General features: G+C 32.1%; 2 protein-coding genes across 4 annotated transcripts in view; one reads left to right on the forward strand and one right to left on the reverse strand.

Moving 5' to 3' along the window:
- Window positions 1-27,797, forward strand: part of LOC139770786 (trissin receptor-like) — a 76,517-nt gene that overhangs the window by 12,623 nt on the left and 36,097 nt on the right. The gene's annotated exons all lie outside the window — the stretch shown is intronic.
- Window positions 4,098-10,725, reverse strand: LOC139770868 (uncharacterized). 2 transcript variants are annotated; one of them, XM_071703129.1, is made up of 3 exons: window positions 10,613-10,725; window positions 10,458-10,529; window positions 4,098-7,625 (listed from the first exon to the last, which is right to left on the reverse strand). In XM_071703129.1, the coding sequence occupies exon 3, from the start codon at window positions 7,615-7,617 to the stop codon at window positions 5,767-5,769; it is 1,851 nt and encodes a 616-aa protein (XP_071559230.1). In that variant the 5' UTR covers window positions 7,618-7,625; window positions 10,458-10,529; window positions 10,613-10,725; the 3' UTR covers window positions 4,098-5,766. The 2 variants fall into 2 exon arrangements, with proteins under 2 accessions (XP_071559230.1, XP_071559229.1); XM_071703128.1 differs by having other exon boundaries at window positions 10,458-10,712.

Below are 27,797 nucleotides of genomic sequence, written 5' to 3' on the forward strand. Positions count from 1 at the left end.
ATACCGACGTCACCAACGGTGGGTGGGTAAGATTATCATTGTCAACCTACACAGTTCCGAAGAAGAAAGACTAATGACGTATGAAACGTGTCAAGCTAGGCGAAACCTTCGTGTGAAAAACATTGTCGCTCTAATAGTGATAAAATATCGTGAACTTGGGCAGAGATATGCGTCGGTGGACACGAGGGAGATAATCTGTTTATATGTGAAATTCATCTTCTGCTTAAGCTCAAGAATAACACAATCTATTCTTGAGCACGCATATTTTCCGTGCGCAGACATCTCTTACGTTCTCTGATTTAATCAACGATTATTTTCGGGAAAAATCATTCTTTGCTTTTCACATCGCCACTTTATAGCAAATTTTGTAAAAAGATGTTAAAAGTTTATCTTGTACAATTTACATTGTATAATTATGCAAGATTTTCGTGAATTTATGTTATATGAGACTTTACTTCTTATCTTTTCTCTCTATGTAATATATTACATAGAGAATATTTCACGTGAAATATATATTTCATTATAATTAACATATCTAACATATTTAACATATTTAACATATTTTTTAACTAGAAGATTGCAATATACTTCGCAAATAAAAGATTTTCGATTATCCAGTGAATGCACGAATTGATTGTTATCAATGAATATCGAAATTTATCGATACCAGTTTTCAATATCTTCCTTTATTTATCAAGTTATTTTATGCAAATTCACGGTCTCATGAATAAATGAATACGTTAATAATAATGACGAGTGCTTTTAGAATTTATTAATAGCTTACATGTTTAACCTCTCGTAGTTTTCAATTTCTCTTTAACAAATATTAATTCTGTTCGATTACCGGAAAAAATATTAAAAATTATATTTTAAATTAAAAAACACATGTACATGTTTTTGCAAAAGTAAAACCCGCTTATTTACTAGTGATAGAAGGTAAAAATCAACATACATGTACTTTTAGGGAGCTTATTATTTACAGTTGTAAATTCGCAGTTAGGAGTAAATTTGCATTTATATACATGTCCTGCCTTTTATATGTTTTATTTTCTGATCATTACCAATATATGCATTCAAATAAAGTACAGAAACTCCGAAAATGTAATTTCCGAAAAACAAAATATGAGCTATATTAGTTGAGAAAACAAAGTTCAAATACATTACAATTAAAATCTTTTTAAATACGAAACTATACACGAGACATAATTCTTTAGTCAAAACTTATTTCAAATTTTCTAAACTTACAAATTTTAACACACACACAGAATGTTATATTTTTTTATAATTTAAAATCTTTTCGGAAATTGTCAAAGCGTTAATATCTATTTTAATCAAAAACACACGAAAATGCTTTACGCGAATTAAACTTTTGAGATGAAAATAAATAACAAGAGCTTATTCAATTAATTAATTAATTTTAAATAACCTTTAGCAAAATTTAATTTGCTTGTTAGCCTTAATGATATTATCGAAAATTAAAGAGCTATAACAAATAATGATTTTTCCTGATTCCTATTCCTTTTAAGTAAAAAAATTCTGCTTTTAAATTTGTAAAAAATTTTGTTATTAAGTTAATTCGTCAAAACTGAAACACCTCTCTAAAAACATATAAGATTTTAAAATATCTACAGAATTAAATGAAACTAAGAGTTTATATATTTCAGAGAGTATTTTAGTTGAAATTGCACGGTAAGTTCAACAAACTCACATTGCTTATAGATACGGGTTAAGGCCACCACTAGAAATGAAGAGAGCAAATCCCTCCTACATTATTGTATCTCTCTTGCATTCCATAACGGATTTCGTGAGCTTTTAATAAAAAGTTCAACGATAAGAAGCAATCGATAAAGTGATGTCTCACGGTAGCTACGGTGGAAAGACTATTGATGCTTTATCAATAACATATAATCGGGTTTTAACTCGTTGATGCGATGGTGCGACTACAACTATAAGTGTAAAGAAAATATTACACAATATTGCTATGAAAATAATGAAACACGAAATGATTTTCCGAAGTAATAAAGCTAAATTGAGTTACTTGAGATTACTGTAGGTACGTGTCAAACATTTTTAGCAGGAATCAACACCAATATGAGTGAAACATATGGAATTGCAATTAAGATTGCAACTGACTGAACTAAATTATCTAAATAACATGTAATATTTAAAAATTTGGTTTCTTGTAATGTTGGAACTTCAGAGATGAATTATTAAATTTAAAGCAAAAGTATATCGAGACAAAGGTATAACGATAACTTCGAGTTTTAAGCGACTGAAAATTTATGGTTTCTCACAAATTAAATTTTTAAGATAGATATTCTAATACTTTATCACTTAAAAGTAAGAAACTTTGAAACACTCACGGCGATATCACATAACTCGCAGAAGTCACGAATTTAATCCAAAGAACAGTCGATACTATAATACAAGTTACCAACTGCATAAGTTCTAGCCACATTTTCTCAGAGATGAATCTTTAGCAAGAAAAAAGAGATGCATATCTACCTTTGTCTCACTATTGCATATACATATTTCACGAGATACGCGGACTACGCGGAGCATGCACCGGCCACAAATTTTATCAGCTTTCCGATCGTATAGCTACGAATATTGAGTAACATTCCGTTCTTGTCGAAGACAGATAGATTTATCGCGTAATTTCTCTCTTTCCTCCCCAGGTCTTTCGAAATCTTGTTCGCGATACAGATTTTGCCCGAAATATCTGGAATACTTAGGGTCACAAAATCAACACCTGCATATGCGTACACAGCTGCACGTTATGGTAAACATGCATAAAATGGAGCGCAGTTTCTGTGTGGCTTAACGATCGCTATCATTGTGAACAGCCATACTGCATAACAATGCACGCAGCGTTCTGCTTAATAAAGGATTACATATGGACTAATAATAAACCTCTGCAAAAGACTACACGAAAACGTTCATCTGATTATCTGAGCGGATGAATTCCAATAAGTAAAAGGATAAACAGTTGAATTGTTAAATGAAAAAAATGAATTATTCCACGTATATGAAAAAATTTATTTAAATGTTTTTCACAGATAACTTAGATTACCTTTATTAAATGTTGATAAATTATATTAATTGTAAGATTATTCACGTATTATTATTTGGCTACGATGTGTATTTGATGTTCTCCAAATTTTCGGAAAAGAACATTGCAACAAGAAGATTGTAACAAAAAATCATATCTAAAAAAGAGTCCCTCTCTAATCCATCCATATCTAAAAAAGAGATGTAAAGTCGATACTCGAATCTATCAAAGTTTATTGTTGTCGCTTTTCCGCGATGTCGATTGGTTCTCTCGCTGCGCTTACTTCATTTGCAGCTATCATCCGTATATTTTGACACTTGTGTGTATCAAGGAGTTAATAGTGTAATAGTAATAGCATAAGGTTAAAGCTAAATAGCGCGCGCGAAGCGCGCGTCTGTGGTGTCCAGTATATTTAAATTACCGATTATACCGATGATATTGAATGTATCCTCTCCTCCTCCTCGTCTAAAAAGGGCATGTTATCGATACTCGAATCTATCGAAGTATTTATGTCGCTTTTCCGTGATGCCGATTAGTTCTCTCGTTGCACTTACTTCATGAGCGGCTGTCATGGCATATTTGGACAGTTGTGTGATTAATAGTGTAATAGTAACAGTAAAATATTATATTAAAGCTAAATAACGCGCGTTTGTGATGTCTAGTGAGAGTAAAATCAAAGCCGTAATGAAATTTCCGCAGCCGGAAAACGTGAAGCAAGTGCAAAGTTTTTTGGGGTTTAACTGGATATTTTCGCAAATTTATTAAAAATTTTTATTAAAAATTAATTCCCTGAGTAATTTACTAAAAGCAGATACAAAATTTGAGTTTGGTGCGAAAAAAACAGAAGCTTTTGATCGATTAAAATTTGCGTTAAGTACTAAGCCGGTATTGAAATTGTATAAACAGAAAATGAAACGGAATTACACATGGGGATGCCTCGACGACTATGCGCTACATCAGATATACATCACATATACTATGCGAAACTCTTGGAATAATATAATAATAGCTACGAAAATTTAGAATTTATTTAAAAATTATCTTTAAAATTGTTACTAATTGCCATGTGTTTTCGTTGACAATGAATAAGAAAGATCTGCGTGTTAAATGAGCTTTGCTACTTGAAAAATTCGATTATACATATATATTTTATAGTAAATATATCAGGTAAAAATATACATGTTGATGCGTTTATTCACTGATATCCACTACCGTGTAATATATGTATTAATAGATGAGTTAAAAGAAAGTATGTTCAACGAGAGGATGCGAACTCATAAATTACTCATTCGCTAGCGGACAAAGGACAACGCGACGGTTACGTTATGAGAGGCGGATTACTATTTAGAGAGGACAATTGCGATATACAATTAGTAGCGCCGAAATGTTTGCAATTTCTGATAGCACGGCGTGGTCGCAAAAATAATCACTTTGCGGTTGAAAATGCTATGGATTTAGATAATCAGAGAATATTTGAAAGAACGCATGCAACTCGTATAATGCTTGTGTGTATTACCAATATCTGTACAATACAATCTGAATTGCTCCGAAATTTCGAACAAGACGCGACACTTTTTATCGTATGAATGGCGTCACGCATAATTGCCTGCGACGTATAAATATCGCTATTGTCTTCAAGATATAAAACATATAAAAAAAATACACTCAAACATACTTGGAAAAAAAACAGAAGCATTAATAAAACGGAATTATTAATTTCCTAATATGCATAATACGATCGAAAGAATATTCGAAGTTGTCGTGAATTTTTAGCAAATAAAAAACACAGGCAGGCTAGATGGCTATTTAAAACTTATACCTAAAAGTGGAGCAAAACTGGGTGCTTTTTTGGATTTGTCTTTCTACAAGAAATCAGAGGGCAAAAAGAGTTTGCTGAGCCGTTAGTAGTCTTTAGTGAACCTTGAACTATGAGAAAACAAGGCTAGTTATGTGAAAAAAGATTTAATTAACAAGGATAACAGGATTTTTTAAAGACATTAAAATATCCGGTTTTGCTCCACCGGTAGAATAAAATCGGTTGAAAGCATGTGAAACACCAAAGTCACAATTACAAAGTATAATTACGAAGTTTTGTTTTATCTTATAGTGAATTCGGGCGCTTGCACTAGTGCACACTGAGTGCGCACTAAGGCTTGTTCTTAATCAATTATTATATTTACAGATCATCTTAAATACTTCTTACAATAGTCTATAAAATGATTTGTACAGCATCCATATAGATATTACAGATTGTTTTATTGGCTAAAAAATTCTTAAATGTGTATTTAAGCGACTTTAAATATAAGAATAGATTATAAACAAGCCTTAGTGCGCACTCAGTGTGCACTAGTGCAAGCGCCCAAATTCGCTATTAGTCAAATTACACTGACAATGAGAAAAAAAATTTTCTGCATTTTTCTTGTGAATACAGTGAATACAGTGAATACACATATGCTAATAAAAAGGAAACTTTTCTTCATTTTAGTAAATGGAATCAAAGTTGTTTGCAAACTAATATTTACTAAAATGCAAAAATTTTTTTCTCAGTGTACGATACAAAAATGAATTTTACAAACAAAAATTACAAACAAAGATATCCTCTTGCTCTACTTTGTTGCCGGACTCATAGGCCCACCCTTGCATTTAATACACTGTATCCAGCGCTCGATTATTGTTGACAAATCATTGCAAGAGATGCAGGCTTCATCTTCTTCCTAATCTGAGGATGAGCTGCCTTTCTGCTTTTTTTTCTTATTTAATTTTTCAACTTTAGGGGCTTCTATTTCTAACTTCCTTTTCCGAGTGGCAGTCTTCATTTCCTGCTTTTTGTAGGGAGACGAAGTCAGGATGGCAGTTTTTTCTTTTTTCTTGTTTCTCTTCTGAATATTTTTTTCTTCTTGGGAAGGGATAGTCGAGGACATTGCAGATGTTGACGAGTGGATTTTATTATTTCCAGATATCACAGATTGGGTCTCATCATCTTGGATTTCCTGCTGCATAGGTTTTTCAGTGATTTTTGATGGAGCATTAAGATCAGCCAACACGTTTTTATTCAATGGGTATATTCCCGATTTTTCAAAACCATCTATAGCAGTTTGTTTTTCAGCTGCTCTAGAAAAAGCTTTTCCGTATAGTTTCGCCACTTTACATATTGTTACATGTCGTCCTGGTCCTGGGGTCCTGTGATCAGTTAGCCATTCTTGCACCTCTTCTTCATAATATTTTATCAAAGAAGGTATGAATGATACGTCAAGTGGCTGCAACCAATGTGTGCAATGCGGAGGGAAGGACAAGATGATGACGTTGTTTTCTTGTGCAAGTTTGATAAACTTCACACTTTTGGTATGAGAAGCGTGTCCATCTAGAAGCAAAAGCACCGGCTTTTCAGGTTGGGGACAAGAAAAGTGAATGAATTTCTTGAACCAAGTAATAAAACTGTCTTTCTGAATCAATCCACTCTCGTGATAGACGGCAAATGAGCCGCGAGGAGCATTATTCATCAACACAAGGTTTCCTTTTTTCCTAGGGAAAATAAACATTGTGGGCATATAATCACCAGCAGCATTCATACATGTCTCAGCAGTAACGAGAACTTCTTCACTGGGAGATAAAGAGTCTTGCTTTCCTCTACGCAGAGCTAGTACTTTTGACGATTTCTTTGGTACTATTATAATGCCCGTTTCATTGACAATATAAATGTTATTACGTGAAAAGTGGTATTCTTTATAAACAGACTTTAATAAATCAAAAAATGATTGAACTGCTGTACGGTTAGAGCCCTTCGCGCTTGCAGGAAAAGTTTCTTCAAAATTCTTTTGCGATAATTGCTCATGCCTGCCGAGGAAACCGTGGAGCCAACCTTTCCCTGCGCTTTCCTTTTCCTTGTTGAACATATGTGGAATGTTGTTCTCTTCAGCAAATTCAAATGCGAGTTTTTGTATATCTGTTGGAATGAGGCCAAATAAACTTTTTTTAAACAGCAATATGTGTTGCACAAGTTCCTCTTCCTGAGCCTCTGAGAAAATTTTACTGCCTAACCTTTTCGAGGCAGCTTCTAAAGGAGAAAGACCTTTCCTTTCAGCTTCCTTTATCTTATTGTACAAAGTAATAGTAGGAACCTTATGAAAAGCAACAGCTTGTGCAATGCTCATTTTCCCCTTATTAACATCTTCGATTGCTGCAGCCATGTTTTCCTCAGACCAGCAGTTCTTCTTTTTCTGGGCAGGATAGAGACCTTCCCTTTTAGCTTCGTTTATCCTATATTGTAGAGTAGCAAAAGGAACCTTATGGTTTCTAGCAGCTCTTCTGTAGCTTATTCCCTTCTTAGCATCTTCGATTGCTGCAGCCATGTTTTCCTCAGACCAGCACTTCTTCTTTTTCTGGACAGGAGACAGACCTTCCCTTTTAGCTTTCTTTATCTTATATTTTAGAGTAAAAAAAGGAACCTTATGGTTTTTAGCAGCTTCTCTCTGGCTTATTCCCTTCTTAACATCTTCGAGTGCTGCAGCCATGCTTTCCTCAGACCAGCTCTGCTTTTCAATCTTCTTCTTATATTTTCGTATCATTTTTATATCTAAAAAAAATAATAATAATAAATAAAATAAATTATTATATGTAAATATCATAGGGTAAATGATATTTTTTAAAATATTTTTGTCCTAATTGTCATTGTAAGAATAAATAACCTGGTGGAAATAATTTTACAATTTTTTACGCGAAAATTATGTGAAAACTACAATTTCTTATGATGTAATTACAACTTTTTAGATTATTTTCACGTAATTTTTACATTAAACTATGCGATTTGTGCCATATTTGTAGTTTTTCATAAATTCACGTAGAAAGTTTTTATGCAACTACAATTTTTTAGATGTAAATACGCGATATGTTCAACATTTTTCAAAAAGGGTGCCACTTATTGATAAGGATTAAGAAATTAGATAATTATTTATAAGTTATTGCATATCTTATTTAGTTATTTTTATGTGTGTGATCTATTGCATCTAACACAAAAAAATATATTTTGTAAGATAACAAAAGTATTTTTTATATTTTTTATGTTTTTTTAATATTTTATTTTTATATTTCATATTCAATATTACATTATAAAATTATAAAGATTATTAAACTTTATATTTTATTAGGCCATGTATATTTATGCAAGTAGATAATTTTTAATATGTAAGTAAAATTCTTTATGGTTATTTACACGATTAATAAATGAACTATATTTTGTAATTAATTTTTGGAGTATTTTGAAGTAAATAAAACATATTTAAATCTACTTGCAAACTGTTTATTTTCTCTACGTTATAGTAAAACACTTCCAGAAGTGAAGATGAGTATTAAAAGAAGTATTAAAAGTAATACGTCAATTTACAACATAATTGTTGTAAAATGTAGAAAATAGTGAACATTTCTTACGATTTATAATAAGTCGTATAACTTTATACGACTTGTATTTTTTCATAAAAATAGGAAAAATAGTATTGAATATTGTATGAACTCATAATGCTAAAAAATATATTAGCCACGTATCACAGGGAAGGTACTGACATAAAAAATTTAAATGCCATTTACGTGAAACTTGTTTAACTTGTTTAACTTGTTTAACTTGTTTAATGCTGTGTAAAAAAATATAGAAAGTGGTAAATAGTTATAGTATTGCTAAAATAGTTATAAATTGCTAAAAAAAAAAAGTTTAGGAAAAGCTGCAGAAAGAGTGATGGCAAAAATGTGTTGTTTCGCCCATTTTTTGGACCTTGAATTTCAAACTTTTTTTAATGCTAAATAGCACTATATGATGGGACATTAATCTCAGAGAAATTTTAAAATGAGCATAGGTACGGTTCCGTAGATACGAAGGGGTGAAAGTGATGGTTTCTCATAATCGATGAAAGTACACGAAACTCTTCAAGTGTCCATACCAAAGAATAAAATATATAATGACGTGAAATATATCGTTTCTTATGGACTTTTTTACGCCGGATTGAAATATGACCTTAATTTTCGTCTAGCATGAAAATTCTCCAAGATAGATCCCCCCCATAAATGAAATAGCTGTGAATAGTAGATCGTTCATTCTTTGAACAATAAATCGTAGATGATCCATTCGACAGAAAATACCCTCAATATACGTGAACTTTAGCCACGCATTCTTCCTTATGCAATACACTCTGACTGGAAATCATTACTTTCACCCCCTTTTACTGGGCTTAATGTTTCATTCAATAGTACTATTTGCCATGAAAAAAAGTTTGAAATTTGAGGTCCAAGAAAAGGGCGAAATTCGCCACCAGTCTTTGTAAAAATAAACATTTTTTACAACTTCTACAATTTACTACATTTTCATAAAAATGTTCATAAAAAGTTGTTAAAACTTTTAAAAATTTTTAAATACTTTTTACAACTCACTACAGTTTATTGCAATTTACCATGAATTTCTACATATTTTACAGTAGAAATTTGCGATTTTTGTTTAAAATTTCAATTTTTCGTAGTAAATGTAAAAGTAATTGTTCCAAAATTATTTCCACCAAATAATAGACGACTGTTTTTTTCCATTGTATGTGGTGTGGGTCAAATCCAGAATAAAAGGGAAACCAAGGTTAATTGTCACACTTTTCAAACACTGATTTAAAAAAATGTTAGCAATATTTTATTACTACTTTATAATGCAGCTACATCCTTTAGATGTAAGAAAAGAATATTAGACTTATTTATATTTATACACAAAAAAGTTATATAATTCTAAGTAGAATCGTGCAAATGTGACAATTTACCTCATACCCAGGGTTGGTTGTCACATGACTCCGGATTGGTTATCACGTATCTTTCATATAGAGGAAACATACGACAAATAGTTCCTGTTTTAATATTTTATTAAAGTCAGTGACAGTTTTTTGTAGATTTAACTTAATAATATATTGCAGCATGAATTAAACGAAAAATTACTAACTTTCATAAACTTTGTAATATAATACAATTCTCTCATAAACTTAGAGTAAAAAAAGAATAGTAATTCTCATAAACTTTGAATCTTATGTCATTTGAGACAACTTACCCCGAACGGTCATTTTGAACAAAGAAGATTATATTTATAAACTATGTTGTAATGACGGTTAACTAAATACAGGAAAAATTATCTAAAACTATAATATTTCTTATGACTAAAAAGAAATTACGATTAATAATTCCAAAAACCAACTAGACAATAAAAATAGAGGTAAGAATAGTTTACTTACCACGTCCAATTTTTAAAAAGTGCTCGTAAATATCACATGCGATATTTTTGAAACGAGATATTTCGTACACCCGACTAGCACGATAGGAGCTACCTATACTATAGAGAAGAATATATGCCACTTCATCTATTAAGTGAGATATAAGCTTTGTGACAACTTACCCGTGTGTCCTCTAGTCCCGGTCTCCTCTACTCGGTTTTGCCTCAACACGAGAAGAATAATAAACACGGCGGCTGTACATTTCGCCGTACAAAGTAAAGATCAAAATTAGTGCGATACACTCTCTAATACGTACAGAATGCAGTGCTGCACTTACCGAATTTTTTAATACAGATGCTCTGTGTAGAAAGAGTTTACGACGGCTCGTTTTATTATTGCCCCGATATCGATTTTCTGGTTCGAAAATTTTGCACTTCTCCCAAAGAAAAATATCGTGCGCACGTGGGCATTAACACAATTAATAACACGATTTAACCGAGGATAGCAGCACCTGTCACGAAGAAATAGACATACCCGGTCGACCAATAGGCTGCGTTTTTAGGTTGGCTTATGTATACTTCTTCTTTGGTTTAATAAAAAATAAAAATAAAAAAAAGAGGGGTACCCGGTTATATTCTACTTTTCCCTACAATTCTATCGAAATTTATCATATTGATCATCTTGGACCACAGTCTTCAACTAAAAAAAGATATCGTCATATTTTTGTGCGTGCGATGCGACTTCTGCAGTATACCAAGAAATGACCCCGCAAAAGCAGAATTCTGCGTAAAGGTATTTATATCTATAAAAACTTATCTTTTTAATAAAAGATACAAAAAAGACGCCAAGTACATGCGTCTGTCGGAACCTTTGTTGTACATATCTATAAAAAGTACTGTCATACATAAAAACCTTTGGAAAAAAGCGATTGTATATTTTTAATTTAATTTAATTTAATTTAATTTAATTTAATTTAATTTAATATTTTACTGGCGACGGAAGTTACTGTTTTGTTAATATTTTGTATTGTATATTTTAAATCTTTAGAAAAAAGCTATCGTATATTTTCAATTCAATATTTCGCTTCACTAAATATTTCAAGCTTTTAAAATATTTAATATTTTTCAGAATTGACAAGGAAAATTGTTCTCAATTGCAGAAAAAAAGAGCTGGATAAAGCGGATGTAAATAAAAATTGCATTTCAAGAAAAATTCATTTAAGACTTTTATACCTTATATTCACAATTTTTTTCATGAGCGGCTGTCATGGCATATTTGGACAGTTGTGTGGTTATCATTGTAATAGTAACAGTAAAATATTATATTAAAGCTAAATAGCGCGCGTTTGTGATGTCTAGTGAGAGTAAAATCAAAGCCGTAATGAAATTTCCGCAGCCGGAAAACGTGAAGCAAGTGCAAAGTTTTTTGGGGTTTAACTGGATACTTTCGCAAATTTATTAAAAATTTTTTATTAAAAATTAATTCTCTGAGTAATTTACTAAAAGCAGATACAAAATTTGAGATTGGTGCGAAAGAAACCGAAGCTTTTGATCGATTAAAATTTGCGTTAAGTACTAAGCCGGTATTGAAATTGTATAAACAGAAAATGAAACGGAATTACACATGGGGATGCCTTGACGACTATGCGCTACATCAGATATACATATACTATACGAAACTCTTGCAATAATATAATAATAGCTACGAAAATTTAGAATTTATTTAAAAATTCTTTAAAATTGTTACTAATTGCCATGTGTTTTCGTTGACAATGAATAAGAAAGATCTGCGTGTTAGATGGGCTTTGCTACTTGAAAAATTCGATTATACATATATATTTTATAGTAAATATATCAGGTAAAAATATACATGTTGATGCGTTTATTCACTGATATCCACTGCCGTGTAATATATTAATAGATGAGTTAAAAGAAAGTATGTTCAACGAGAGGATGCGAACTCATAAATTACTCATTCGCTAGCGGACAAAGGACAACGCGACGGTTACGTTATGAGAGGCGGATTACTATTTAGAGAGGACAATGGCGATATACAATTAGTAGCGCTGAAATGTTTGCAATTTCTGATAGCACGGCGTGGTCGCGAAAATAATTACTTTGCGGTTGAAAATGCTATGGATTTAGATAATCAGAGAAGATTTGAAAGAACGCATGCAACTCGTATAATTCTTGTGTGTATTACCAATATCTGTACAATGCAATCTGAATTGCTCCGAAATTTCGAACAAGACGCGACACTTTTTATCGTATAAATGGCGTCACGCATAATTGCCTGCGACATATAAATATCGCTATTGTCTTCAAGATATAAAACATATGAAAAAAATGCATTCAAACATACTTGAAAAAAAAACAGAAGCACTAATAAAACGGTATTATTAATTTCCTAATATGCATAATACGATCGAAAGAATATTCGAAGTTGTCGTGAAATTTTAGCAAATAAAAAACACAGGCAGGCTAGATGGCTATTTAAATCTTATACCTAAAAGTGGAGCAAAACTGGGTGCTTTTTTGGATTTGTCTTTCTACAAGAAATCAGAGGGCAAAAAGAGTTTGCTGAGCCGTTAGTAGTCTTTAGTGAACCTTGAACTATGAGAAAACAAGGCTAGTTATGTGAAAAAAGATTTAATTAACAAGGATAACAGGATTTTTAAAGACATTAAAATATCCGGTTTTGCTCCACCGGTAGAGTAAAATCGGTTGAAAGCATGTGAAACACCGAAGTCACAATTACAAAGTATAATTACGAAGTTTTGTTTTATCTTATAGTGAATTCGGGCGCTTGCACTAGTGCACACTGAGTGCGCACTAAGGCTTGTTCTTAATCAATTATTATATTTACAGATCATCTTAAATACTTCTTAGTCTATAAAATGATTTGTACAGCATTCATATAGATATTACAGATTGTTTTATTGGCTAAAAAATTTTTAAATGTGTATTTAAGCGACTTTAAATATAAGAATAGATTTTAAACAAGCCTTAGTGCGCACTCAGTGTGCACTAATGCAAGCGTCCAAATTCGCTATTAGTCAAATTACACTGACAATGAAAAAAAAATTTTCTGCATTTTTCTTAGTGAATACACATATGCTAATAAAAAGGAAATTTTTCTTCCTTTTAGTAAATGGAATCAAAGTTGTTTGCAAACTAATATTTACTAAAATGCAGAAATTTTTTTCTTAGTGTACGATACAAGAATGAATTTTACAAACAAAAATTACAAACAAAGATATCCTCTTGCTCTACTTTGTTGCCGGACTCATAGGCCCACCCTTGCATTTAATACACTGTATCCAGCGCTCGATTATTGTTGACAAATCATTGCAAGAGATGCAGGCTTCATCTTCTTCCTAATCTGAGGATGAGCTGTTTTTCTGCTTTCTTTTCTTATTTAATTTTTCAACTTTAGGGGCTTCTATTTCTAACTTACTTTTCCGAGTGGCAGTCTCCATTCCTGCTTTTTGTAGGGAGACGAAGTCAGGATGGCAGTTTTTTCTTTTTTCTTGTTTCTCTTCTGAATATTTTTTTCTTCTTGGGAAGGGATAGTCGAGGACATTGCAGATGTTGACGGGTGGATTTTATTATTTCCAGATATCACAGATTGGGTCTCATCATCTTGGATTTCCTGCTGCATAGGTTTTTCAGTGGTTTTTGATGGAGCATTAAGATCAGCCAACACGTTTTTATTCAATGGGTATATTCCCGATTATCAAAACCATCTATAGCAGTTTGTCTTTCAGCTGCTCTAGAAAAAGCTTTTTCGTATAGTTTCGCCACTTTACATATTGTTACATGTCGTCCTGAGTGATCAGTTAGCCATTCTTGCACCTCTTCTTCATAATATGTCATCAAAGGAGGTATGAATGATACGTCAAGTGGCTGCAACCAATGTGTGCAATGCGAAGGGAAGGACAAGATGATGACGTTGTTTTCTTGTGCAAGTTTGATATGCTCAACACTTTTGGTATGAGAAGCGTGTCCATCTAGAAGCAAAAGCACCTGGTTTTCAGGAGAGGGGCAAGAAAACGCAATGAATTTCTTGAACCAAGTAATAAAACTGTCTTTCTGAATCAATCCACTCTCGTGATAGACGGCAAATGAGTCGCGAGGAGCATTATTCATCAACACAAGGTTTACTTCTTTTCTAGGGAAAATAAACATTGTGGGCATATAATCACCAGCAGCATTCATACATGTCTCAGCAGTAACGAGAACTTTTTCATTGGAAGATAAAGAGCCTACTTGCTTTCCTCTACGCAGAGCTAGTACTTTTGACGATTTGTTTGGTACTATTATAATGCCCGTTTTATTGACAATATAAATGTCATTACATGAAAAGTGGTATTCATTATAAACAGACTCTAATAAATCAAAAAATAATTGATGAATTTTTCTGCAAAATTCTTTTGCGATAATTTCTTATGCCTGCTGAGGAAACTGTAGAGCCATCGTTTTCCTGCTCTTTCCTTTTCCTTGTTGAACATATGTGGAATGTTCTCTTCAGCAAATTCAAATGCGAGTTTCCATATATCTGTTGAAGTGAGGCCAAATAAACTTTTTTTAAAAAGCAATATGTGTTGCACAATATCCTCTTCTTGAGCATCTGAGAAAGTTTTACTGCCTAACCTTTTCGGGGCAGCTTCTAAACGAGACAGACCTTCCCTTTCAGTTTTCTTTATCTTAGCGCGCAAAGTAGTTCGAGGAACCTTATATAAAGTAGCAGCTCTTAGTTTTCTCACTTTCCCCTTATTACCATCTTCAATTGCTGCAGCCATGCTTTCCTCAGTCCAGCTCTTCTTTTTCTGGGCAGGAGACAGACCTTCCCTTTTAGCTTTCTTTATCCTATATTTTAGAGTATAAAAAGGAACATTATGGGTTTCAGCAGCTTTTTTGCAGCTTATTCCCTTCCTAACATCTTTGATTGCTGCAGCCATGCTTTCCTTAGACCAGCTCTTCTTTTTCTGGGCAGGAAACAGACCTTCCCTTTTAGCTTTCTTTATCCTATATTTTAGAGTATAAAAAGGAACCTTATGGGTTTCAGCAGCTTTTCTGCAGCTTATTCCCTTCCTAACATCTTTGATTGCTGCAGCCATGCTTTCCTTAGACCAGCTCTTCTTTTTCTGGGCAGGAAACAGACCTTCCCTTTTAGCTTTATTTATCCTATTTTTTATAGTATAAAAAGGAACCTTATGGGTTTCAGCAGCTTGTGTGTAGCTTATTCCCTTCCTAACATCTTTGATTGCTGCAGCCATGCTTTCCTTAGACCAGCTCTTTTTTTTCCGGGCAGGAGACAGACCTTCCCTTTTAGCTTTGTTCATCCGATATTGTAGAGTAGTAAAAGGAACCTTATAGGTTTTAGCAGCTTCTGTCTGGCTTATTCCCTTCTTAACATCTTCGATTGCTGCAGCCATGCTTTCCTCAGTCCAGCTCTTCTTTTTCCGGGCAGGAAACAGACCTTCCTTTTTAGCTTTGTTCATCCGATATTGTAGAGTAGTAAAAGGAACCTTATAGGTTTTAGCAGCTTCTGTCTGGCTTATTCCCTTCTTAACATCTTCGATTGCTGCAGCCATGCTTTCCTCAGTCCAGCTCTTCTTTTTCCGGGCAGGAGACAGACCTTCCCTTTTAGGTTCCTTTATCCTATATCTTAGAGTAGAAAGAGGAACCTTATGGTTTTTAGCAGCTTCTGTCTGGCATATTCCCTTCTTAGCATCTTCGATTGCTGCAGCCATGCTTTCCTCAGACCAGCTCTGCTCTTCAGTCTTCTTCTTATAATTTCGTACCATTTTTATATCTAAAAAAAATAATAATAATAAATAAAATAAAATATTATATGTAAATATCATAGGGTAAATGATATTTTTAAAAATATTTATGTCCGAATTGTCATTGTAAGAATAAATAACCTGGTGGAAATAATTTTACAATTTTTTACGCGAAAATTATGTGAAAATACAATTTCTTATGATGTAATTACAATTTTTTAGATTATTTTCACGTAATTTTTACATTAAACTATGCGATTTGTGCCACATTTGTAGTTTTTCATAAATTCACGTAGAAAGTTTTTATGCAACTACAATTTTTTAGATGTAAATACGCGATATGTTCAACATTTTTCAAAAAAGGTGCCACTTATTGATAAGGATTAAGAAATTAGATAATTATTTATAAGATGTTGCATATCTTATTTAGTTATTTTTATGTGTGTGATCTATTGCATCTAACACAAAAAAATATATTTTGTAAGATAACAAAAGTATTTTTTATATTTTTTGTTTTTTTATATTTTATTTTTATATTTTATATTCAATATTACATTATAAATTTATAAAGATTATTAAATTTTATAATTTATTAGGCCATGTATATTTATGCAAGTAGATAATTTTTAATATGTAAGTAAAATTCCTTATGGTTATTTACACGATTAATAAATGAACTATATTTTGTAATTAATTTTTGGAGTATTTTGAAGTAAATAAAACATATTTAAATCTACTTGCAAACTGTTTATTTTCTCTACGTTATAGTAAAACACTTAAAGAAGTGAAGATGAGTATTAAAAGATGTATTAAAAGGAATACGTCAATTTACAACATAATTGTTGTAAAATGTAGAAAATAGTGAACATTTCTTACGATTTATTATAACTTTGTACGACTTGTATTTTTTCATCAAAATAGGAAAAATAATATTGAATGTATAAACTCATAATGCTAAAAAATATATTAACCACGTATCACAGGGAAGGTACTGACATAAAAAATTTAAATGCCTTTTACGTGAAACTTGTTTAATTTGTTTAATGCTGTGTAAGAAGATGTAGAAAGTTGTAAATAGTTATAGTATTGCTAAAATAGTTATAAATTGCAAAAAAAAAAAGTTTAGGAAAAGTTGCAGAAAGAGTGATGGCAAAAATGTGTTGTTTCGCTTATTTTTTGGACCTGAATTTCAAACTTTTTTTAATGCTAAATAGTACTATATGAGGTGCGTTCGGGGAGACGCTATTAGCGCTGACAACGTCATTCTATCTCTGTTACTTACTGAAAGTTGAACAAGGACAGAGCACGCTCATAGCGCTAAAAGCGCGCTCCCCGAACCCAGCCATGATGGGACATTAATCTCAGAGAAATTTTAAGATGAGCATAGGCACGGTTCCGGAGATATGAAGGGGTGAAAGTGATGGTTTCTCATAATCCATGAAAGTACACGAAACTCTTCAAGTGTCCATACCAAACAATAAAATATATAATGACTTGAAACATATCGTTTCTTATGGAATTTTTTACCCCGGATTCAAATATGACCTTAATTTTCGTCTAGCATGAAAATTCTCCGAGATAGATCCCCCCCATAAATGAAATAGCGGTGAATAGTAGATTGTTCATTCTCTGAACAATAAATCGTAGATGATCCATTCGACAGAAAATACCCTCAATAATACGTGAACTTCAGCCACGCATTCTTCTTTATGCAATACACTCTGACTGAAAATCATTACTTTCACCCCCTTGTATCTCCGGAACCGTGCCTATGCTCATCTTGAAATTTTACTGGGCTTAATGTTTCTTCTAATAGTACTATTTGCCATGAAAAAAAGTTTGAAATTCGAGGTCCAAGAAAAGGGCGAAATTTGCGACCAGTCTTTGTAAAAATAAAAATTTTTTATAACTTCTACAATTTACTACATTTTCATAAAAATGTTCATAAAAAGTTGTTGAAACTTTTAAAAATTTTTAAATACTTTTTACAACTCACTAAAATTTATTGCAATTTACCATGAATTTCTACATATTTCACAGTAGAAATTTGCGATTTGTTGTTTAAAATTTCAATTTTTCGTAGTAAATGTAAAAGTAATTATTCCAACATTATTTCCACCAAATAATAGACGACTGTTTTTTTTCCATTGTATGAGGTGTGGGTCAAATTCAGAATAAAAGGGAAACCAAGGCTAATTGTCACACTTCTCAAACACTGATTAAAAAAAAATGTTAGCAATATTTTATAATATCGTACTACTACTTTATAATGCAGCTACATCCTTTAGGTGTAAGAAAAAAAATATTAGACTTATTTATATTTATACACAAAAAAGTTATATAATTTTAAGTAGAATCGTGCAAATGTGACAATTTACCTCATACCCAGGGTCGGTTGTCACATGACTCAGGATTGGTTATCACGTATCTTTCATATAGAGGAAACATACGACAAATTGTTCCTGTTTTAATATTTTATTAAAGTCAGTGACAGTTTCTTGTAGATTTAACTTAATAATATATTGCAGCATGAATTAATCGAAAAATTAATAACTTTCATGAACTTTGTAATATAATACAATTCTCTCATAAACTTAGAGTAAAAAAAAGAATAGTAATTCTCATAAACTTTGAATCCCATATCATTTGAGACAACTTACCCCGAACGGTCATTTTGAACAAAGAAGATTATATTTATAAACTATGTTGTAATGACGGTTAACTAAATACAGGAAAAATTATCTAAAACTATAATATTTCTTATGACTAAAAAGAAATTACGATTAATAATTCCAAAAACCAACTAGACAATAAAAATAAAGGTATAAAGAATAGTTTACTTACCACGTCCAATTTTTAAAAAGTGCTCGTAAATATCACATGCGATATTTTTGAAACGAGCTATTTCGTACACCCGACTAGCACGATAGGAGCTTCCTATACTATAGAGAAGAATACGCCACTTCATCTATTAAGTGAGATATAAGCTTTGTGACAACTTACCCGTGTGTCCTCTAGCCCCGGTCTCCTCTACTCGGTTTTGCCTCAACACGAGAAGAATAATAAACACGGCGGCTGTACATTTTGCCATACAAAGTAAAGATCAAAATTAGTGCGATACACTCTCTAATACGTACAGAATGCAGTGTTGCACTTACCAAATTTTTTTATACAGATGCTCTGTGTAGAAAGAGTCTACGACGGCTCGTTTTATTATTGCCCCGATATCGATTTTCTGGTTCGAAAACTTTGCACTTCTCCCAAAGAAAAATATCGTGCGCACGTGGGCATTAACACAATTAATAACACGATTTAACCGAGGATAGCAGCACCTGTCACGAAGAAATAGAGATACCCGGTCGACCAATAGGCTGCGTTTTTAGGTTGGCCTATGTATACTCCTTCTTTGGTTTAATAAAAAATAAAAATAAAAAAAAGAGGGGTAGCCGGTTATATTCTACTTTTCCCTACAATTCTATCGAAATTTATCATATTGATCGTCTTGGACCACAGTCTTCAACTAAAAAAAGATATCGTCATATTTTTGTGCGTGCTATGCGACTTCTGCAGTATACCAAGAAATGACCCCCCAAAAGCAGAATTCTGCGTAAAGGTATTTATATCTATAAAAACTTATCTTTTTAATAAAAGATACAAAAAAGACGCCAAGTATATGCTTCTGTCGGAACATTGTTGTACATATCTATAAAAAGTACTGTCATACATAAAAACCTTTGGAAAAAAGCTATTGTATATTTTTAATTTAATTTAATATTTTACTGGCGACGGAAGTTACTGTTTTGTTAATATTTTGTATTGTATATTTTAAATCTTTAGAAAAAAGCTATCGTATATTTTTAATTCAATATTTCGTTCCACTAAATATTTCAAGCTTTTAAAATATTTAATATTTTTCAGAATTGACAAGGAAAATTGTTCTCAATTGCAGAAAAAAAGAGCTGGATAAAGCGGATGCAAATAAAAATTGCATTTTAAGAAAAATTCATTTAAGACTTTTATACCTTATATTCACAATTTTTTTTCATGAGCGGCTGTCATGGCATATTTGGACAGTTGTGTGGTTAATAGTGTAATAGTAACAGTAAAATATTATATTAAAGCTAAATAGCGCGCGTTTGTGATGTCTAGTGAGAGTAAAATCAAAGCCGTTTTCGCAGCCGGAAAACGTGAAGCAAGTGCAAAGTTTTTTGGGGTTTAACTGGATACTTTCGCAAATTTATTAAAAATTTTTTATTAAAAATTAATTCTCTGAGTAATTTACTAAAAGCAGTTACAAAATTTGAGATTGGTGCGAAAGAAACAGAAGCTTTTGAAGGATTAAAATTTGCGTTAAGTACTAAGCCGGTATTGAAATTGTATAAACAGAAAATGAAACGGAATTACACATGGGGATGCCTGAACGACTATGCGCTACATCAGATATACATATACTATGCGAAACTCTTGCAATAATATAATAATAGCTACGAAAATTTAGAATTTATTTAAAAATTATCTTTAAAATTGTTACTAATTGCCATGTGTTTTCGTTGACAATGAATAAGAAAGATCTGCGTGTTAGATGGGCTTTGCTACTTGAAAAATTCGATTATACATATATATTTTATAGTAAATATATCAGGTAAAAATATACATGTTGATGCGTTTATTCACTGATATCCACTGCCGTGTAATATATTAATAGATGAGTTAAAAGAAAGTATGTTCAACGAGAGGATGCGAACTCATAAATTACTCATTCGCTAGCGGACAAAGGACAACGCGACGGTTATACGTTATGAGAGGCGGATTACTATTTAGAGAGGACAATGGCGATATACAATTAGTAGCGCTGATATGTTTGCAATTTCTGATAGCACGGCGTGGTCGCGAAAATAATCACTTTGCGGTTGAAAATGCTATGGATTTAGATAATCAGAGAAGATTTGAAAGAACGCATGCAACTCGTATAATGCTTGTGTGTATTATCAATATCTGTACAATACAATCTGCATTGCTCCGAAATTTCGAACAAGACGCGACACTTTTTATCGTATGAATGGCGTCACGCATAATTGCCTGCGACGTATAAATATCGCTATTGTCTTCAAGATATAAAACATATGAAAAAAATGCATTCAAACATACTTGAAAAAAAAAACAGAAGCACTAATAAAACGGCATTATTAATTTCCTAATATGCATAATACGATCGAAAGAATATTCGAAGTTGTCGTGAATTTTTAGCAAATAAAAAACACAGGCAGGGTAGATGGCTATTTAAATCTTATACCTAAAAGTGGAGCAAAACCGGGTGCTTTTTTGGATTTGTCTTTCTACAAGAAATCAGAGGGCAAAAAGATTTTGCTGAGCCGTTAGTAGTCTTTAGTGAACCTTGAACTATGAGAAAACAAGGCTAGTTATGTGAAAAAAGATTTAATTAACAAGGATAACAGGATTTTTTAAAGACATTAATATATCCGGTTTTGCTCCACCGGTAGAGTAAAATCGGTTGAAAGCATGTGAAACACCGAAGTCACAATTACAAATATAATTACGAAGTTTTGTTTTATCTTATAGTGAATTCGGGCGCTTGCACTAGTGCACACCGAGTGCGCACTAAGGTTTGTTCTTAATCAATTATTATATTTACAGATCATCTTAAATACTTCTTAGTCTATAAAATGATTTGTACAGCATCTATATAGATATTACAGATTGTTTTATTGGCTAAGAAATTTTTTAATGTGTATTTAAGCGACTTTAAATATAAGAATAGATTATAAACAAGCCTTAGTGCGCACTCAGTGTGCACTAGTGCAAGCGCCCAAATTCGCTATTAGTCAAATTACACTGACAATGAGAAAAAATTTTTCTGCATTTTTCTTAGTGAATACACATATGCTAATAAAAAGGAAACTTTTCTTCATTTTGGTAAATGGAATCAAAGTTGTTTGCAAACTAATATTTACTAAAATGCAGAAATTTTTTTCTCAGTGTACGATACAAATATGAATTTTGCAAACAAAAATTACAAACAAAGATATCCTCTTGCTCTACTTTGTTGCCGGACTCATAGGCCCACCCTTGCATTTAATACACTGTATCCAGCGCTCGATTATTGTTGACAAATCATTGCAAGAGATGCAGGCTTCATCTTCTTCCTAATCTGAGGATGAGCTGTCTTTCTGCTTTTTTTTCTTATTGAATTTTTCAACTTTAGGGGCTTCTATTTCTAACTTCCTTTTCCGAGTGGCAGTCTCCATTTCCTGCTTTTTGTAGGGAGACGAAGTCAGGATGGCAGTTTTTTTTTTCTTGTTTCTCTTCTGAATATTTTTTTCTTCTTGGGAAGGGATAATCGAGGACATTGCAGATGTTGACGGGTGGATTTTATTATTTCCAGATATCACAGATTGGGTCTCATCATCTTGGATTTCCTGCTGCATAGGTTTTTCAGTGGTTTTTGATGGAGCATTAAGATCAGCCAACACGTTTTTATTCAATGGGTATATTCCCGATTTTTCAAAACCATCTATAGCAGTTTGTCTTTCAGCTGCTCTGAAAAAAGCTTTTCCGTATAGTTTCGCCACTTTACATATTGTTACATGTCGTCCTGGGTGATCAGTTAGCCATTCTTGCACCTCTTCTTCATAATATGTCATCAAAGGAGGTATGAATGATACGTCAAGTGGCTGCAACCAATGTGTGCAATGCGGAGGGAAGGACAAGATGATGACGTTGTTTTCTTGTGCAAGTTTGATAAACTTTACACTTTTAGTATGAGAAGCGTGTCCATCTAGAAGCAAAAGCACCGGCTTTTCAGGTTTGGGACAAGAAAACTCAATGAATTTCTTGAACCAAGTAATAAAACTGTCTTTCTGAATCAATCCACTCTCGTGATAGACGGCAAATGAGTCGCGAGAAGCATTATTCATCAACACAAGGTTTCCTTTTTTTCTAGGGAAAATAAACATTTTGGGCATATAATCACCAGCAGCATTCATACATGTCTCAGCAGTAACGAGAACTTCTTCACTGGAAGATAAAGAGCCTACTTGCTTTCCTCTACGCAGAGCTAGTACTTTTGACGATTTGTTTGGTACTATTATAATGCCCGTTTCATTGACAATATAAATGTCATTACATGAAAAGTGGTATTCATTATAAACAGACTCTAATAAATAAAAAAATAATTGATAAATTTTTTTTTAAAATTCTTTTGCGATAATTGCTTATGCCTGCTGAGGAAACTGTAGAGCCATTGTTTCCCTGCTCTTTCCTTTTCCTTGTTGAACATATGTGGAATGTTCTCTTCAGCAAATTCAAATGCGAGTTTTTGTATATCTGTTGAAGTGAGGCCAAATAAACTTTTTTTAAAAAGCAATATGTGTTGCACAAGTTCCTCTTCCTGAGCCTCTGAGAAAATTTTACTGCCTAACCTTTTCGAGGCAGCTTCTAAAGGAGACAGGTCTTCCCTTTCAGCTTTCTTTATCTTTCTGAACAAAGTAGCTCGAGGAACCTTATGGGTTTCAGCAGCTTCTCTGTAGGTTATGCCCTTCATAACATCTTTGATTGCTGCAGCCATGCTTTCCTCAGTCCAGCTCTTCTTTTCCCGGGCAGGAAACAGACCATCCCTTTTAGCTTTGTATATCCTATATCTTAGAATATTAAAAACAACCTTATGGGTTTCAGCAGCTTTTCTGCAGCTTATTCCCTTCATAACATCTTCGATTGCTGCAGCCATGCTTTCCTCAGTCCAGCTCTTCTTTTTCCGGGCAGGAAACAGACCTTCCCTTTTAGCTTTGTTTATCCTATATTGTAGAGTAGAAAAAGGAACCTTATGGGTTTTAGCAGCTTCTCTCTGGCTTATTCCCTTCTTAGCATCTTCGATTGCTGCAGCCATGCTTTTCTCAGACCAGCTCTGCTTTTCAATCTTCTTCTTATATATTCGTACCATTTTTATATCTAAAAAAAATAATAATAATAAATAAAATAAAATATTATATGTAAATATCATAGGGTAAATAATATTTTTTAAAATATTTTTGTCCGAATTGTCATTGTAAGAATAAATAACCTGGTGGAAATAATTTTACAATTTTTTACGCGAAAATTATGTGAAAACTACAATTTCTTATGATGTAATTACAACTTTTTAGATTATTTTCACGTAATTTTTACATTAAACTATGCGATTTGTGCCATATTTGTAGTTTTTCATAAATTCACGTAGAAAGTTTTTATGCAATTACAATTTTTTAGATGTAAATACGCGATATGTTCAACATTTTTCAAAAAGGGTGCCACTTATTGATAAGGATTAAGAAATTAGATAATTATTTATAAGTTATTGCATATCTTATTTAGTTATTTTTATATGTGTGATCTATTGCATCTAACACAAAAAAATATATTTTGTAAGATAACAAAAGTATTTTTTATATTTTTTATGTTTTTTTAATATTTTATTTTTATATTTCATATTCAATATTACATTATAAAATTATAAAGATTATTAAATTTTATATTTTATTAGGCCATGTATATTTATGCAAGTAGATAATTTTTAATATGTAAGTAAAATTCTTTATGGTTATTTACACGATTAATAAATGAACTATATTTTGTAATTAATTTTTGGAGTATTTTGAAGTAAATAAAATACATATTTAAATCTACTTGCAAACTGTTTATTTTCTCTACGTTATAGTAAAACACTTTCAGAAGTGAAGATGAGTATTAAAAGAAGTATTAAAAGGAATATGTCAATTTACAACATAATTGTTGTAAAATGTAGAAAATAGTGAACATTTCTTACGATTTATTATAACTTTATACGACTTGTATTTTTTCATAAAAATAGGAAAAATAGTATTGAATCTTGTATGAACTCATAATGCTAAAAAGTATATTAGCCACGTATCGCAAGGAAGGTACTGACATAAAAAAATTAAATGCCTTTTACGTGAAACTTATTTAACTTGTTTAATGTTGTGTAAAAAAATGTAGAAAGTTATAAACAGTTATAGTATTGCTAAAATAGTTATAAATTGCTAAAAAAGAAGTTTAGGAAAAGTTGCAGAAAGAGTGATGGCAAAAATGTGTTGTTTTGCCCATTTTTTGGACCTTGAATTTCAAGCTTTTTTTTTTGCTAAATAGCACTATATGATGGGACATTAATCTCAGAGAAATTTTAAAATGAGCATAGGTACGGTTCCGTAGATACGAAGGGGTGAAAGTGATGGTTTCTCATAATCGATGAAAGTACACGAAATTCTTCAAGTGTCCATACCAAAGAATAAAATATATAATGACGTTAAATATATCGTTTCTTATGGACTTTTTTACGCCGGATTAAAATATGACCTTAATTTTCGTCTAGCATGAAAATTCTCCGAGATAGATTCCTCCCATAAATGAAATAGGGGTCAATAGTAGATCGTTCATTCTCTGAACAATAAATCGTAGATGATCCATTTGACAGAAAATACCCTCAATAATACGTGAACTTCAGCCACGCATTCTTCCTTATGCAATACACTCTGACTGGAAATCATTACTTTCACCCCCTTGTATCTCCGGAACCGTGCCTATGCTCATGTTGAAATTTTACTGGGCTTAATGTTTCATCTAATAGTACTATTTGCCATTACAAAAAGTTTGAAATTCGAAGTCCAAGAAATGGGCGTTTTCCACCAGTCTTTGTAAAAATAAACATTTTTTACAACTTCTACAATTTACTACATTTTCATAAAAATGTTCATAAAAAGTTGTTGAGACTTTTAAAAATTTTTAAATACTTTTTACAACTCACTACAATTTATTGCAATTTACCTTGAATTTCTACATATTTCACAGTAGAAATTTGCGATTTGTTGTTTAAAATTTCAATTTTTCGTAGTAAATGTAAAAGTAATTGTTCCAAAATTATTTCCACCAAATAATAGACGACTGTTTTTTTTCCATTGTATGAGGTGTGGGATCCAGAATAAAAGGGAAACCAAGGCTAATTGTCACACTTTTCAAACACTGATTTAAAAAAAATGTTAGCAATATTTTATAATATCGTACTACTACTTTATAATGCAGCTACATCCTTTAGGTGTAAGAAAAAAAATATTAGACTTATTTATGTTTATACACAAAAAAGTTATATAATTCTAAGTAGAATCGTGCAAATGTGACAATTTACCTCATACCCAGGGTTGGTTGTCACATGACTCGGGATTGGTTATCACGTATCTTTCATATAGAGGAAACATACGACAAATAGTTCCTGTTTTAATATTTTATTAAAGTCAGTGACAGTTTCTTGTAGATTTAACTTAATAATATATTGCAGCATGAATTAATCGAAAAATTAATAACTTTCATGAACTTTGTAATATAATACAATTCTCTCATAAACTTAGAGTAAAAAAAAGAATAGTAATTCTCATAAACTTTGAATCCCATGTCATTTGAGACAACTTACCCCGAAAGGTAATTTTGAACAAAGAAGATTATATTTATAAACTATGTCGTAATGACGGTTAACTAAATACAGGAAAAATTATCTAAAACTATAATATTTCTTATGACTAAAAAGAAATTACGATTAATAATTCCAAAAACCAACTAGACAATAAAAATAGAGGTATATAAGAATAGTTTACTTACCACGTCTAATTTTTAAAAAGTGCTCGTAAATATCACATGCGATATTCTTGAAACGAGCTATTTCGTTCACCCGACTAGCACGATAGGAGCTACCTCTACTATAGAGAAGAATATGCCACTTCATCTATTAAGTGAGATATAAGCTTTGTGACAACTTACCCGTGTGTCCTCTAGCCCCGGTCTCCTCTACTCGGTTTTGCCTCAACACGAGAAGAATAATAAACACGGCGGCTGTACATTTCGCCGTACAAAGTAAAGATCAAAATTAGTGCGATACACTCTCTAATACGTACAGAATGCAGTGTTGCACTTACCAAATTTTTTTATACAGATGCTCTGTGTAGAAAGAGTCTACGACTGCTCGTTTTATTATTGCCCCGATATCGATTTTCTGGTTCGAAAACTTTGCACTTCTCCCAAAGAAAAATATCGTGCGCACGTGGACATTAACACAATTAATAACACGATTTAACCGAGGATAGCAGCACCTGTCACGAAGAAATAGACATACCCGGTCGACCAATAGGCTGCGTTTTTAGGTTGGCCTATGTATACTTCTTCTTTGGTTTAATAAAAAATAAAAATAAAAAAAAGAGGGGTACCCGGTTACATTCTACTTTTCCCTACAATTCTATCGAAATTTATCATATTGATCATCTTGGACCACAGTCTTCAACTAAAAAAAGATATCGTCATATTTTTGTGCGTGCGATGCGACTTCTGCAGTATACCAAGAAATGACCCCGCAAAAGCAGAATTCTGCGTAAAGGTATTTATATTTATAAAAACTTTTCTTTTTAATAAAAGATACAAAAAAGACGCCAAGTACATGCGTCTGTCGGAACATTGTTGTACATATCTGTAAAAAGTACTGTCATACATAAAAACCTTTGGAAAAAAGCTATTGTATATTTTTAATTTAATATTTTGTATTGTATATTTTAAATCTTTAGAAAAAAGCTATCGCATATTTTTAATTCGATATTTCGTTCCACTAAATATTTCAAACTTTTAAAATATTTAATATTTTTCAGAATTGACAAGGAAAATTGTTCTCAATTGCAGGAAAAAAGAG

The sequence above is a fragment of the Temnothorax nylanderi genome, unplaced genomic scaffold, assembly GCF_030848795.1.
Source record: "Temnothorax nylanderi isolate EJ_2023f unplaced genomic scaffold, tnyl_v1.0 TNYL_tig0033_pilon, whole genome shotgun sequence".
NCBI lineage: Eukaryota > Metazoa > Arthropoda > Insecta > Hymenoptera > Formicidae > Temnothorax > Temnothorax nylanderi.